Source organism: Fusarium proliferatum, assembly GCF_900067095.1.
Source record: "Fusarium proliferatum ET1 genome assembly, contig: FPRO_scaffold009, whole genome shotgun sequence".
NCBI lineage: Eukaryota > Fungi > Ascomycota > Sordariomycetes > Hypocreales > Nectriaceae > Fusarium > Fusarium proliferatum.
Window position 1 is genome coordinate 547,230 of NW_022194798.1, and position 15,106 is coordinate 562,335.

The 15,106-nt window shown below is 46.5% G+C and overlaps 7 protein-coding genes across 7 annotated transcripts; 4 read left to right on the top strand and 3 right to left on the bottom strand.

Moving 5' to 3' along the window:
* Nucleotides 1-211: 211 nt before the first annotated feature.
* On the bottom strand, nucleotides 212-1,322 carry FPRO_15616 (uncharacterized protein; the record flags this gene model as incomplete). The annotated part of the gene is made up of 3 exons (XM_031220045.1): nucleotides 212-958; nucleotides 1,015-1,126; nucleotides 1,186-1,322. 3 exons carry the CDS (start codon nucleotides 1,320-1,322, stop codon nucleotides 212-214), a joined length of 996 nt encoding a protein of 331 aa, XP_031085743.1.
* A 470-nt stretch (nucleotides 1,323-1,792) lies between these two features.
* Nucleotides 1,793-2,906, top strand: FPRO_15615 (putative 2-dehydropantoate 2-reductase family protein; the record flags this gene model as incomplete). The annotated part of the gene is made up of 3 exons (XM_031220046.1): nucleotides 1,793-1,988; nucleotides 2,046-2,704; nucleotides 2,760-2,906. The coding sequence occupies 3 exons, from the start codon at nucleotides 1,793-1,795 to the stop codon at nucleotides 2,904-2,906; spliced, it is 1,002 nt and encodes a 333-aa protein (XP_031085744.1).
* A 502-nt stretch (nucleotides 2,907-3,408) lies between these two features.
* On the top strand, nucleotides 3,409-4,673 carry FPRO_15614 (putative C6 transcription factor; the record flags this gene model as incomplete). The annotated part of the gene is made up of 3 exons (XM_031220047.1): nucleotides 3,409-3,534; nucleotides 3,616-4,069; nucleotides 4,117-4,673. 3 exons carry the CDS (start codon nucleotides 3,409-3,411, stop codon nucleotides 4,671-4,673), a joined length of 1,137 nt encoding a protein of 378 aa, XP_031085745.1.
* A 430-nt stretch (nucleotides 4,674-5,103) lies between these two features.
* Nucleotides 5,104-6,026, top strand: FPRO_15613 (uncharacterized protein; the record flags this gene model as incomplete). The annotated part of the gene is made up of 2 exons (XM_031220049.1): nucleotides 5,104-5,293; nucleotides 5,350-6,026. 2 exons carry the CDS (start codon nucleotides 5,104-5,106, stop codon nucleotides 6,024-6,026), a joined length of 867 nt encoding a protein of 288 aa, XP_031085746.1.
* Nucleotides 6,027-6,599: 573 nt separating this feature from the next.
* On the bottom strand, nucleotides 6,600-7,618 carry FPRO_15612 (uncharacterized protein; the record flags this gene model as incomplete). Its single annotated transcript, XM_031220050.1, has 4 exons — nucleotides 6,600-7,033; nucleotides 7,087-7,312; nucleotides 7,360-7,382; nucleotides 7,441-7,618. The coding sequence occupies 4 exons, from the start codon at nucleotides 7,616-7,618 to the stop codon at nucleotides 6,600-6,602; spliced, it is 861 nt and encodes a 286-aa protein (XP_031085747.1).
* A 1,414-nt stretch (nucleotides 7,619-9,032) lies between these two features.
* FPRO_15611 (uncharacterized protein) lies at nucleotides 9,033-10,767 on the top strand (the record flags this gene model as incomplete). The annotated part of the gene is made up of 2 exons (XM_031220051.1): nucleotides 9,033-9,642; nucleotides 9,695-10,767. The coding sequence occupies 2 exons, from the start codon at nucleotides 9,033-9,035 to the stop codon at nucleotides 10,765-10,767; spliced, it is 1,683 nt and encodes a 560-aa protein (XP_031085748.1).
* A 1,339-nt stretch (nucleotides 10,768-12,106) lies between these two features.
* Nucleotides 12,107-14,167, bottom strand: FPRO_15610 (uncharacterized protein; the record flags this gene model as incomplete). The annotated part of the gene is made up of 2 exons (XM_031220052.1): nucleotides 12,107-13,019; nucleotides 13,092-14,167. 2 exons carry the CDS (start codon nucleotides 14,165-14,167, stop codon nucleotides 12,107-12,109), a joined length of 1,989 nt encoding a protein of 662 aa, XP_031085749.1.
* Between the last annotated feature and the right edge of the window lie 939 nt (nucleotides 14,168-15,106).

The window sequence follows — 15,106 nt, forward strand, 5'->3', positions numbered from 1 at the left end:
ACGCATCTAGATAACAAGTATAGGTGTCACTGCCTATGAACAAAGAGCAACGAAGATCTGAATTTTCTTCCATGAGAATCCTTAGATTCAAATACACTACAATCATCAGGGTTATACCGGGATAATGTTGCAGTAGACACCTGTTTTGGTCGCTAAATAGATTTATAATAGAATCATAACTAAAGGGCTATCTAAGAAGGTCAAAGTTATGTCAGAGCTTACTTCTCACAGCCTCCTCCTCTGTAGCAGACGTGATCAGGTCTCGGATCTTCAAAGCCACACCGTAGCTATAAGTATACCCAAGAGTGTTAAAACCATAAGCGTGTATCAATTCGCCCTCCCGCTCCAGTCGATATCCTCCTTCTCTACTCGGTCGAAACCCAACTAAATCTTTCATAACATGCTTGCTCAGATCCACATCCTGGTACAGATCATTAGCGACGAGCTTCATTCGTCGTAAAATATCTGACCGCACTGCTGGGTCAACATTCTGATCCATGTTGCCTGCCTGACTGACTCCCCCGACAATCACGCCGCCACTGTGCATCCGCGGGATCTGGTAGGTGTAATGAGAGCCCTGAAACATGACCATTTCGTGAGAATCACTTTCGACAAGCATCGTCTGGCCACGAACAGCGACCACCTTTTGGTCATTCACAAGGTGGAAAGCCCCAAGGCCTGACGCGTTGACGATTATCTTGGTCCCAAGAATTGACCTGGCTTCCTCAATGGACTTGACTTCAGCGCGGACGAAACGAACCCCTTTCCGGTCTAATACCGCCTTTATCCAGGGCAAGAATACTGCTGGGTTGACGGTCATAGACTGATATTTGAAACCAATTTTGGCGGTTGCTGGAAGATCCTTCGATGGCAGACGGCGATACTTGGGGACCATCCGTTTGTACCAGATAGTAGAATCGTCGTCTCGGTCATCATAGTATTCAGTCACATCTACCACCTGATAATTGACTTAGCAGTGCTCCTTGCGGGAAAATGGCGCCCAGGGCCACTTACCTGTACTCCACTTGTCGGGTCACGATGGGCGAGTGCCCAGTAAAACTTGAAGCTGTCGGTCTGCAAATCATGTCCTTTGTAGTCCGGGTGGGGGAGAATGCCAGCACCTGCCCTTTACACAACACTTGTCAGAGTTGAGGAAATATTCATCAGGGGCTGAGTGATCCCTACCATGGGCTTGCCCACTGCTGAGATGAATCATCTCCAGGTAAATCACGGGCGAGGATGGTTACAGAGTATCCGCCATCGACGAGAGCGAGAGCAGACGTGAGCCCGATGATTCCAGAACCGATTATGCCGACTTCCATTTTGAATGCTTTGAGTTGCTTTTCACAAAGTGTTTGCGGTTCTTGTAGAGTATTCCACCGATAGGGACATTGGTAGCAATATTTTGAGAAGACGTCCATTGATAACGCGATTGCATGCGACACAAGCTGGCGCCGGTCCTGATAACCAGAGAGTGGCGAGCCATGTTGGTACAGCCAAGCGCTGCTTACCGGCACGTTCATTGTCAAGGAGTGGGAATACCGCTAGGCAAGAATTGGTAGCTGAGCACTGGAATGTGCCGGCGATGAAAGCGGGGCCTTAGCCCGGAGCTTGGACTGTGGAGACAGCCCGGCACCTCGACTGGCACAACCGGATAATACAGCGGCATTCTCAACGCAAATCGCATCTGGAGAAACATTAATCATCCAGATAGATATTACCGAATCCCCTGCTTGTAATTGCATGACATCTGGCTTAGAAACTTAGCCAAGACAAGTCGAGCCACTGCATAATGACTTCGCCTAAAGACAGAGTACTACTGATTGGCAGCGGTGGCATTGGTACGATTGCTGCTCTAAATCTCGAAAGAGGAGATTTGGCGGAAGTCACGTCCGTCTTGCGGTCCAATTTCGAAGTCGTACGCAGCAAGGGATTTACCATCAGGTCTTGCCAGCATGGCGATATTCACAATTGGCGGCCTACTGAAAGTATGTTCAACCAGAACCTCAGACAAGATGAAAAGGTTCCGCTGACTTGCGAAATAGGCCTGGATGCTATTCCGAGCAGATATGATGCACAGGGCCGACCATTCGACTATATTGTTTGTTGCACCAAGAATATTCCCGACATCATCCCTACGTTATGCGATATCGTCGCACCTGCGGTCACACCCGGCCATACAGCCATCGTCTTGATACAAAATGGCCTAAACATAGAAAGACCGTTTATCCATCAATTTCCGAATAATGTTATTGTATCCGGTATCAGCAGAATCGACGCCCACGAAGTCGCACATGGTGTCATCGAGCACAAGCAGAATGACGTGCTACATATCGGAGCTTTTAATAACCCGACCTTGCATCCAAAGGTACAAGAAGCGGCGGCGAAGCGCTTTGTAGAGATCTACATCAAGGGAGGCAAGACGACATGTCTATACCAACCAGACGTCGATCTCGACCGCTGGAGCAAATTGGTGTACAATGCTTCCTTCAACCCGATCTGCGCGCTGACTCGCTTGAATACTGGCGAGCTACAGAGAACAGGCAGAGTCGTGGATACTCTTGCAATACCTGCGATGAAGGAAGTTTTGGCTGTAGCGAAAAGGGCAGGATACGAGCTTCCAGAGAATATCATCAATGATACAGTCAATAGTAACCCGATAGATGAGAGCATTACTCCGAGCATGCAAATAGATCTGGAAAAGGTAAAGTCTTCGCCCAATGCAGATAATAGTTGATTTCTAATAAACTGGGCTTCAGGGTAATTTTATCGAACACGAGAATATCATCAGGGAGGTAGTCCGAGAAGGTCGCGAAAGAGGAGTGGTCACACCAGTGTTGTCAATTTTGTACGAACTATGCTGTGCGGTGCAGTGGAAGCTCAAGGAAAATAGAAATAGTAAATAGATTAAAGTGTTAATCTATATGCTTTGATTGTTTTTTTCGATCCTGTCTATGTCGCCAAAGCATGTTGTTCAAAATCTGTTGCATCAGAACACCTGACATTTAATACTTGCATCACACGCTTGACCTCATAATTCGCTCCCCACTGTATCAGGCAACCTTTTTTGCTTCCCCCGCAGTTGGTATCCGGGCGGATTCGAAGACAGGCAAGTAGCCATTTCCGCACTCGCATAGCGGAACGAAAACGAGGTTAAACGAGGTTGCGAGGCCAAGCCTCCGGGAACCTTTGCACTATATCCGGTGATGTCCACAGCCAAAGCTACGCCCAATTGAAAGCCATTGTGTGCCGAGGGATTGCAGGGGTATACACCCTGGTAGTACGCGGACACTGGGCGGACAATTGCTTTTTATTCCAGTCGCTTCCTTTCTCATTTTCTCGTTCTCGTTTTCCATCCGGAGCCTTTTAACTTTGGCTCCCCAAAACTCCAGATCATTGGCATTGGCCATGTCGAGTAGCACGCCAACCTCGTTGCCTAGGTCCGGAACCTCGATGCTCCGAGGTTCCAAGACGAAACGAGGCCACAGAAAATCGCGGCTGGGTTGTCAGACCTGCAAGCACAGACGAATCAAAGTCAGTCTCACTTCAATCCCTCCTTCAGCATGCAATCAGGGGCCGTTGACTAATCCCAATCTCTTCTTTTCGTCGTTCTAGTGTGGAGAAGAGAAGCCTATTTGCGCTCACTGTGAGAGACGAGGTGAAGAGTGCCACTACACTCTACCACTGCATACCAGGCACTATGCCTCCCCAGCGCCGTCACCGCAAGCATCAGTAGCAGCACCGAATCTGGGTTTACTGGACTTGGAGCTCATGCATAATTTCTGCACGTCGACCTACGCCACTCTCAGTAATGACTCGGTGATAAGGGATCTCTGGCGCATTCGGATCGTCAGGCTTTGCCTTAACTGTGACTACGCCATGCTGGCGGTCTTGTCCGTATCAGCACTTCACCTCAGCCACTTTTCGGTGGAGAGGAGAGAATTTCTCCGTGAAAGAGCGATAACGTACCATAACCAGGCGCTTAGCATCGCAGCTGGGTTTATCGACGCGTACAATGAAAGGAATGCCCAGCATCTGTTTGCTTTTTCGATTCTAACAATCTATTATTGTCAGTCCCCTGACTTCGCTTGCTGATCTCACTAATATCCATACCAGCCTTCGCCCAAACTCCAGAGCACGATGATGGACCGTATCCTCCTTGGGTAGTCCTGATAAAAGGGTGTACGAGCATTATGGAGTTGGCTCAGAGCACCCTCTTAGGCGGGCCTTTCTCAGCCCTTTTGAACAAGGCTCGGAAGCGTCTGGATCTGCGACTGCAGACCTTTGAAACAGACTACATGCAGCAGGTGCGGCAGTTTATAGATGAGAGAGTCGCAGATCTGGAGCGGCGGGCCATTTACCACGATGCGATCCAAGCATTGAACCAGACATATGGTGTTTTCCATGAAGTTGAAGGTGAAAATGATCTAGTGGACATCTTTTCTTGGCTCGTATTGGCAAAAGATTTCCTCAAGTTTGTGGCAGATGAAGAAGAGGAAGCTCTTGTGGTGCTTTCTTACTTTTGCGTCTTGTTACACAAATTGCCTGGTCAATGGTGGCTGAACGGTTGGGTTAACCATATCATGACCAAGATATACTCGTCTGTGGGCGAGATGTATCTTACTTATCTAGTATGGCCGATGGAGGAGATCGGATGGTTACCGAAGCATTAAAACCTGTTGTTGTTTACAGATACCTAGCTAATGCCCAAGAGGCCGTGATCCGTGGATAAATAACTGCAAGGTTCTTGCTTACGGTCCGTGCTCTCGTTTCTCGTTCCCGTTACTCTCTCTCGCTTCCGAAACGAGTTGTGGATATCAGTGTCCAGTGTCCGTAAGCTGAGAACGAAACAATGTTGCACGTCATCCACTTCTTAGGTTCGCATAGAATGCGAGATGCGAAAATAACAAAGGGATACGGCCCTCGTGTAGAGGTGGCAGCTGGACCGGTATGTTCTCCCTAAAATGACCAACCACTTTCTCCTTTCGTATTCTCAACCATTGAGCGATGATTTTGTGTTTTCGATAAAACCCATGCCTCCCTTTGCTCGAAATAACCCGTGAATCAACCTCGAGAGCACTTCAGTCAACGTCACCAGCAATGATGGAGCTATTCCCACGGATTGACACGCTTGCCGACGGCAAGCTGGACTTTAAGCTGTACCGGTACACGCCTTCATTCCCAGCAGCCATCGTCGCCACCGTCATCTTCGCGATACTTTCCTGCCTTCATCTATGGCGCCTCTACAAAGCCCGAGCTTGGTATTTCATTCCGTTCACAATCGGCGGTGCTTGTACGTCCCCCCGGACTCCAACTCACTGATGAATGTCCCTAACATGTGCCTCGTAGTCGAAACCATCGGTTATGCTGCGCGAATTGTATCCCATAACAACAAGGACTCTGTGCCTGCCTACAGCGTTCAAGCGATTCTTATCCTCGTTGCACCCGCTCTCTTCGCCGCCTCGATCTACATGATCCTCGGCCGAATCATCATCTCCCTTCGAGCTCAACATCTCTCATTGATTCCCGTTCGATGGCTGACAAAGGTCTTTGTCTGTGGTGACATCGTGTCCTTTTCGCTCCAAGCAGCCGGAGGCGGTATCCAGGCATCTGGTACCATCGAGGCGTATGATAGGGGTGAAAAGATCATCCTTGCCGGTTTGTTCGTTCAAATTGTGGTGTTCGGTTTCTTCGTTATTACCGCTGGGCTATTCAACAGGAAGTTCCTCAAGAACCAAACACTGGCCGCCACAGAGAATGCATTCCCATGGAGACTCGACCTTAATGTCTTGTATACTGTCAGCATCATCATCCTGGTTCGAAGCATCTTTCGTGTCGTCGAATATCTCCAGGGCAACGGCGGCTACTTAATTTCCCACGAGGTCTTTCTCTATATTTTTGATGCTGTGTTGATGGCTATCGTCATGGTTATCTTCCTTATTTGGTATGTGGACCACCTTCAATACAAAGATGGCGAGCAATACGACCTTGAGCCTTGTGTCTTCGATGAGACAACTTCTTCTTGATCAAGGGGCAGTAGACATGCTTGTTGGTTTGAGTAAAAGTGGGAGCTGTTTGTTTTATGGGGAGGATTAGCTATTAGCATTGGGATGGTGTCGACTGATGTTTAAAATTTGCGATATTTGGGCCACGTAATCTTAATACTGTTTCACATTCTTTGTTATCTGCTACTTCCAAGCAAAGGCACCTGCAGATGCTGCTTATCGGTACTATTTTCAAAAAGTCTCAGTTACAGAGTCACGCGTGAAATAAGGACGCAAGAGTCTCGCAGGTCATTAAGCATGCCACGTATCCACAGCTACATCGTTTTCACTGTCAGTCGGTAACTATTATATTTCGAGATAAAATAGAAATTGCAGTATAGCTGTGGATTGTGTCTAATGTTGTGAGGTTGTGAGAAACCTTTCTTTGCAGGGCATTTATTCATCTGGATCTGAAGGGCAAAGAGAAAATCCCATGTTGGTATTTATCATCCACAGATGCTCAGTACTTTTCAATTCACATTCCACCGACCTTCTAAACAGTGTTCGAACTTCTGGCCTCGACAGAGTCCTTGATAGCTACGATCCTCCATGACTCTACTTCTCCCAATATAATCGAATCCCATACCTAACAGCAGTTCCTCCCCCGTTCAGCTTAGCATTCAGCTGACTCGGATGCTCCCAGGTGAACAAGACCATGGCAAGAAACATTAAAATACTGTCGAAGATGTACATGTACGCCTCATGAGAGATGAGATAGCCAGCGTTCCCCTGTGCGTATTCGATCAGGCGAAAGACAGACCGTACAAGAATGAGGGCAGAGGCGATGTACAGTGTATAAAGATACCTCTGCCAAGGGATGCCTGATACAGCGGCCTTTGCGGATATAGAACCCACGAGCCTCATGTGAAACACGGCTGCGGTGACAGCAAATAGCGAGAAGAAGACAATTTGCACGATGAGACCTATAATGACGATACGTTCGCCATTGTGCAGAGCATCGAGGGATCCACCTGCCATCATGCCACCACCTACGAGCTGTCAGAGGAATTTCGGAGAACGGAAGGTCAAGGAGTAAACTCACCTGCGCCTTGAAGAATGAATGACGCGACATCACCGACGACGAAGATCTTTGTTAGCCATACCCTCTTGATAGGTGAGTGCCGCTCGCCATCGGTAATAATGATGATACGTCCGAGGATCATGTAAATGCTTGCCGCGAACAGGGCTGGTGAGATAAGCAACAGCAGAGTCTGGACCACATAAGGTTTCACAGTCCAGTTGGGACTTTCGCTGGCAGACACTGCCCTCTGGGATGAGGTTAGAAGTGGAAGGTTTTAACGATAAGGAAACCTACACCAACGTAACCAATGACTTGCACTATTTAGGCATTAGTCTGATAGTAGGGACTCGGAACGCCCCTGGGGAAGAGACTTACTGAAACCACCGATGACGAAGCAAGAAAAGAACCACGTCTTTGTCCTAATTAATTGATACGTATGCAGTCCGGTGACCATCAGAAAGAGGATGATGAAGATGACAGCCGCCGCCATGGACGGGTCATACCGGTAGAGCTTGAAAATAGCATCACCATCTCCTGCTGCTGTGCCAGACATGATTGAAAGCTTCGGAAGTTGGGTAAAATTCCGACGAGACTCAGAAGTCTAATACAAACGGTTGTAAGAGTAAAAGGCGTTATGAAAGAGTTTTTAGATAAATATCAGAAGAATGTTATTATTGAACATCGTAAACAGACTTTATAGTAGCTCAAAAAAACATATTTAAGGGGCCGCTTTACAATCCCCACAGACTCCGTGGCGGTGCACTCCCTTTTCTAAGCGCTTGCTCTATGTGTAATCTCGGGTTCGTTTACGGGCTCTGGCGGGAATGCGAAGAACGAGGCGGATGCGCTTTGGGCTGTTCTGTTGCGTGTTTCGTATTTTTGTTTCCAGTAGCCCCTGGAAATATAAATCAAATGGTTACTGGTATTGACCTCTTATCTGAAACGTTAGTTTATCACGTGTTATTCATGTAAGCACAACGGCCTCTTCTCGTCTGTCAACTATATTCCAGAATTCGCAAGATTATATCGTCCCACTTTTCCACTGCGGCTGGACACATCTATCCCACCTTCACCCTAATTCCCATTTGTTACTGTCAAGTCGGGGATTTCATCGACTCATAGTCGTATTCTCCAATTAAAGTAATCGCCGTAGTGTTAACTCACTATGTGAGCCCAAACCCTGGAGTCAACTGTGGAGGAAGGTTGCATGTCAATCTTTGGCAGTAGGGCGTTGCATTTCTCCGATCATTGGATGTGATACCGTAAGTGGAAACTGACCTGAGCAGTTTCTAACCACTGAAACTTCTAACACTGTTGATATTGGGTTTCTATGACCTCACCCCGCAGCCCATCAACTGTTTAACGAGATCCAGGTCAGAGGAAGGGACTTTCTGGCTGATTCACCCATACGCAGCTATCTGTCATGAATCTTATGGAATACTGTACGTTAACATAGGGTAGAGAGGGCCGAACCGGGCCGCTACTATTCTTAGAGGCTTGTCCACACGAAGGATGCAGATGACCTAACATAATCTTAATTTGGATTGGCGCTTACACCTTGCATTGTAGTCATGGCTGTGTCTCAGTAACCTTCTATGATTAAGAAAGAATGTTGCCACTGTACACGACCAAATAATACTCAGTTTCTGCCTGTTACCTCAACCACCTTTGTACTTTCGCTCAGCCTTATTGCCAAGCTGCACATGTAGTCTCAGCTGTAGCCCCCACTTCAACTCGCTTCCCAAGATTGGTTCAACTTGCAGTGATAAGCGCTTGGCGTCAAGGCGCAGTTTCATGTGCAACGCAACTGTAGTTCTCATTGGATATTTCAGTACGTGGGCTGAAAAAAGGCTTCTCGCACATGTGGTGTTCTTGGACTCGACCTTTCCTATTTAATGCCCTCGAGCCAGAGTAGAGTGTCTTTCAGCCTTTGACTGTCTTCGTATCTCACATACCGTAACAGCACGATGCAGCCTAACACCCATCGTTACGAGGCGACACCGGCTCGCGATGTAGACACAGATGAGATTGAATTGAATCCCACCAGCGAATCATCTCGTAAACGCAGCTACGTTCGTCATGGAACCTTTTCCACTGACGGCTGGGGCCTGGAACTCCTCTCGTCTTTCACAACTCTTCTCTTGTTCTCCGGCATGGTTGCTATATTTTGCAGCATGCGCAACAAGCCTTATTCCGAATGGCCCCTTTCAATCTCTATAAACACAATCATCGCCATTATGTCCACTGCCTGTACGGCGGCTATGATGCACAATGTCAGCGCTTTTATAGGACAGCTTAAATGGCTTCACTTCAGACGATCTTCGCAAAGCGTATACGATGTCGAGAGATTTGATGAGGCCAGTCGAGGGCCACTTGGAGCTATCCTCCTTATCTGCAGACTTCCATGGAATCTTGCAACATTGGGAGCCTTCATAACGATTCTCCGTCTGGGCTTCTCTCCACTCTCTCAGGCTGTGGTTAGCCTAGAACCCAAGATGGTAGATGTCCCAAGTAACGACTCGACTTTTGGATATGCACACGCTTACGATAGAAACATGACAACGGGTGCTCAGTCCGGTAAGCTACCAAGATGCAATGGTACAAGTAATAAACTGACGGTCAATTCTAGAGATACTACCGGATACACAAATGCAATCAGCTATTCTCCAAGGCCTTTACGATATAAGTTCCATTCCTGTGTTTAACTGCGGTGGCGCCTGTCTCTGGAGGGACCCGTATGTATCCTTGGGCTTTAAGAGTACGTGCAAGAACGTCACCATGTCGACGTTGGAAACAAAGCATTGTATCAAGCCAGAAGGGAGGCCAGGGATGATGTTTGATCGCAACTGTAATTTCACAACGCCGGGAAACATCACACTTACAACTCAACATGTGCGGACCGACTCCCAAACCACTTTCCGAATCAACGCTACACGTACTCATCTGGCTCATCCCGATAATATCACCACGACGCTGGATGACATTGTGAGGATCGCTGTTTGGAGATCAGGCTATGATACCAGTTTCAACGCTACTGACATCAATATCACGGAATGTGCCGTCGGATTTACTGCGTACGAGTACCCTAGGGCCGAAGCGAACGGTAGCACCTTTTCTTTCGGAAAGGTTGCTGAAAGGGATATTAAACATGCCAATTGGTCCTGGGAGAATCCGATGGCTCGAACTCATCTCACTAGCAACAAGACTTCTAGCCTACCTCCGTTCAAGATATCCATCGTCGACATTGAGGCACTGCAAGCCTTTTTCGAGTCCACCACCTTCCAATCCGAATTTGTAAGCGGAAGCGCAAAGAATAACAACCCCGGACTTAGTGCCGCCTTGGATGGAAATACTAACCTCACACGTGCTTTCGATAACATGGCACGGGGCATGACAGACTATCTCCGTTCAGGGCCAAACGAGAAGCTAGCCAAAGGAGTTTTAAGAGAAAACCAGATTTTTGTGTTCATCCGGTGGTATTGGTTGATTGGCCCTACGGTTTTAGAGCTATCTGCATTGATATTTGCAGTCTTTACGATAGTAGGCACTGCGAGGAAGCATGAGGTGCCGCTGTGGAAATCTTCGGCTCTTGTATTATTAAGCTGTCGGCATGACGTGGACTCGGGTGTAATTCATGGAGAATTTGGAGATATCAAAGAGATGGAGCAGATGGCAAAAGTATCGAAGGCACGGCTAGAGTAGCGAAAACAGATTGATGAATTCCATGTATATATACAGCCTAGAAAATATGCCTCAAAACGCACCCTGCCCATGTGCATATCAGTGACGCTGGCATGGAGGCGACTCAAATTTCGTTACTGATCCTATCAATCCTCCTACATATCACTCTTAACATTACTTCCTTCTCCTCCAGGTTCCCCTCAGTGGTCCACGCCCCTGGCCTGATGTACCATCTGCTTCTATCCTCAGCGGATTTGGATTCCCTCCTCTTTGCCTACTAGACCCGTCAGGTATGACATCTTGGAAATACTGTAGAGTTTAGAGTTGGACTGAGATATATAAGCGGTGGTGATATTATTGACTGATAGTAGTTACTATAAATGAGAACTTAAGGTCTCAATATCCCTTCTGGTAATCTATAATGGCGATAACTCGCTGGCTGTCTAGATATCTTTAGTACAGTACTGCTTCCTAAAGGCAGTAAAGTGCAAGACAGTATTTTAAGATGTTTTACATATAAATCTAGACTGTGCGGTAATATAAGAAGGCTGTAGGTATAGAACTTATATTTAAGAGACCTTTTAAATAGTATTTTAATATCTAACCTATTATAATTACTAATAGCTATAATTCTATAAATCTTTTTATTTTACTTACTAAAATTAAATTCTATATTAAGTATTACTTTTTCCTTTATCATAAATTAGATTGATAATATAAGTAATAGTAGAGTCTTAACTATATAAGGCGTTATGTTATAATTAAAGATATTAAATATTAAATATTACTTTTTACATTAAGCCTATATTTAATATACTCTAATGTTAAGGGAACTTTAATTAATGTATTTAATGACCTATAATATCTAGCCGTCAGTCTTCAAGTTCTTACGTGACTAATTACTTAAATAATATACTTGCTATCTCCATTTTAACGCGATTGATTGAAGACTCTGAAGTACCTTCTTTACGCGTAGGGTCGTGCCATCAACATGTCGCTCTGCGAATTGCAGCAAGATGCCTTCCATTCGCCCAGTGTGGATTTCCAACGGCTCTGCCTCTTTGAAAAGCTTCATATAAAACTCTTTTAACTCTATAGTAGTTCTCGTGTCTAGAGTTTCGGAAAATCCATAATCTTTGGCTGCTTCAGCAAGTTCTGCCACAGCAGACTCCACGGAAATATCGTCTATAGCGAGAAAATGACGCAGCTTCCAAATGGACGGTCGGGGAGCTTCTGCCTCAATGAATACTCGTAAGCGACCCAGGATATTGTTCTCAGCGGTTCGAAAAGGCTTTTGGGTTGTGGAAACCGGCCAACACCTGCTGAAAATGGTCATCAGGTCTCTTTTTTCCCACGCCTCTCAGAATTCGTCGAAGGCACAGGCAGGGTCTTTCTTCTCCGTGAATGTAGCCGGAATTGAGGACTGGAGACTCTCTTCGTACTCAAGTCGGGATAATGATCCGAATAGCATGGTATTGTACATTCTGCCAAGGGTTTCTTCCTCATGTCGGTCCTGGCATACAACGAAACCAAAGTCGAACCAATAACAGCTGTTTAGATTCATCGGAGGCGGATAGGAGTTGACTATGGTAATACCGTAGAAGGCAAAGCAATGCATCTTCGAAAAGGGACTCAAGTCGTTAAAGTCCTTGTTCTGGTCTTCTGGGGCTAGATACTTCCGGGCTTTGTCCTGCATGTTTTGTAATTGCCTCTCAGGACGTGGTCTATGTGGAATGGACTTATCGTTAGCTGTTAGCTCGAAGCGCTTGCGGTGTCTGAGAAACCAAGGGAAGTAGCCGCCTGTGCTGCCCTTAGGAAGCTCCTCGAATTTCTCAACTATCTTTGTCACGAGATATGCGTTGCCACCTAAGTCTGACCTCCACTGTTGAAGTTCTTCACGTGTAATGGGATAATGATGGTAACGGAGAAGTCCGGCGAAAAGCCCCAACAGATGCGATTCTTCATGCGAAGTTTGGCATCGGTCGAGCCAGTAGTCCTGTCGTACCTGGGGATCTGTAGGAACTATATCTTCAAGGACATCCTGATAGAGATAATCTGCCGAAGTAACTTGCCGCATATTGCATTTGAGGAGGTGTGACAATGGCATTTTCCGCTCGCATTTCTCGTTGCAGAACGGGCCTTGTCGACAGCGAGAGCATGGTCTAGTGCTTGCCTTCCAGCATGTACTACATAATGCTTTAGTGCTTTCTTCAAAGGTCTCATCTTGAGCTTCGACTCTCGATGTTTCCTCATCTTGGACATAATCCAGGAGTCTAATCAAAATCCTTCTTAGTACGCAGCAAATGAATACGAGTATTGTATTACCAGCACAGTTAATGACTAACCTATCATGTCTTGATTTCCCATTAGAACTTTGAGCTCGTTGCCGGCGGAGATGCTCCGATACAGCGTGACTCTGCGGGTGACTTTCTTGGCTTATCTGCAGCATTGAGATGAGACTGTCGCCAATCGTTGATTCTTTGACCTCTGGTTTTCTATTACGCGATGTTATCGGGCTGCCCACTAGCTTCTTTCGCATCCACGATGTAACTTCTCTCGCAGCTCGGTACAGTTCCTGCTGTTCTTCCTTCCCCAAGCTGTCCCCCAGAGGAAGAGTCCAGCTGTGGTTGTATAACTTGCCGTGACAACCCCGTGTTCTCAGCCCTGGGAAGCAGCGCAAGAATTTGGAACATTGCAGACAGATATACCTGCTACAGCCAATGTAGTCGAACCTTTTTCCATTGGCAATTTCGTCAGGGTTGCTGAGGGTGAAGGCTATGAGCTGGGCCTCAGCGTGTACCTCCCGAGTCGGCGAACTGAGTCGACAAAAGTCGATGATTAATTTATTCTTCGTCCATTTCGCCTTCGAGTTTGGAGAGTTCATTAGCTTCCCGACCGCCGCATCACTTAGTTCAATGTTGAGTGATCGAAATGTTTTGGCCGGGCTCCATTCCTGACAATATAGTTTCTTTCGAATTTTTGGTTTTACCACGGGAATAAGGGACAGGTCGTCAAAACCAGATAGTTGCGTCGCAGCAGCAACAAGGACCTTGAATGAAGTCCGTAGACGGCCCAAGAAACCAATTTCTCGGCGTAGAAATTTACCTTGCGGACCAAGAGCCTGGAACTTGTCGGCTGGAAAATTTCGATAGAGAGCATTACTTAAAGTCACAAGGCTGTCGTGTCGTTGTAAATCCGAGTCATTATCACCAAAAAGTAACTGTGCAAGCAATTTCAGGCAAGTCTCGAACCCTAGCGTAACACCATCTATGTGTGGAAGGACAGCATTATGAGTTGACTGTGAACTGAAGCGCTGCGGAAGGAGGTGCTCGAAGTTTTTCATGATTCGACGCAAATCGACGATGGCGGCTTGCAGCCTTGGGTACTGGTGACGAAGTAACATATTCCAGAGTGTATCCATGTGCTTCTCAGTCTCATTGTCTGTCAAATTTTTTATTAGCAGTAGTATGTTAAAACCGTTTTTGTTCGTTTCGAACCTGGAGCCACAGCAATACCCTTCAGGGAGATACACAAGTTGTCCAAGAACTTAGATAGTACATCCCCTTCAGCGAATCCCAAATTTATCGCTATAAGAACCTTGACCTTATCAGGCCAGTAGAACATATAGCTAGCAACAACATGGCGGCCTCCTTTCTTTGCAGAAATTGTCTCGGGCAGTCTATCCAGAAACTCGCGACCCAGTCGGTCCGTATCAAGGTTGCCAAGTGGCGCATTCTTTGAAGATTTGCCGTCGGTACTGGATTCGTCTAGGGATAGTTCTTCTTCAAGCTCTTGATATAAGACTTTGTCTTCAAATTGGCGACCACTGCGGAGGAAGAGTAGCTTGGCATATGCGTGCAGCTCTTTTAAAGTAGATTCGGCCTATATATGTTGTGTATCAGTGTCCATATTTGCAGTGAAAGAATAAATAAAATTATCTGCATACCCAGGAATACTATACAGATTCTACCTTATGAGGGATTCTTTTGTTGGGCTGGTTGGGCATCAAAATTCTCATGCATGCTTTGGCAGAACTAACCAATAATAACCACCTGGATGACGCGCAGTATCGGGACAGCCCAACACAGACAGAAGTCCAGTACTACCCGGACCTCAGAATAAGCAAATCTGAGATAGATTACTGTCGTTGATAGTATTGAAATATCCATTTTAAAGATGTAAGTCGTCTTTGATGTTCTCTTCCTCAGTTATACTGTATAAGGCGTGCCCTTAGTTAGGGGCGGCAATGGTCATTCAACAGTGGGAAACCTATCGGATAGCCCAGGCTTGGCGGCCAATTGCCTATTCAGAGTAAGTTTTCGGCCCGTATGCACACATCTCGCAGGCTACGCATAATATT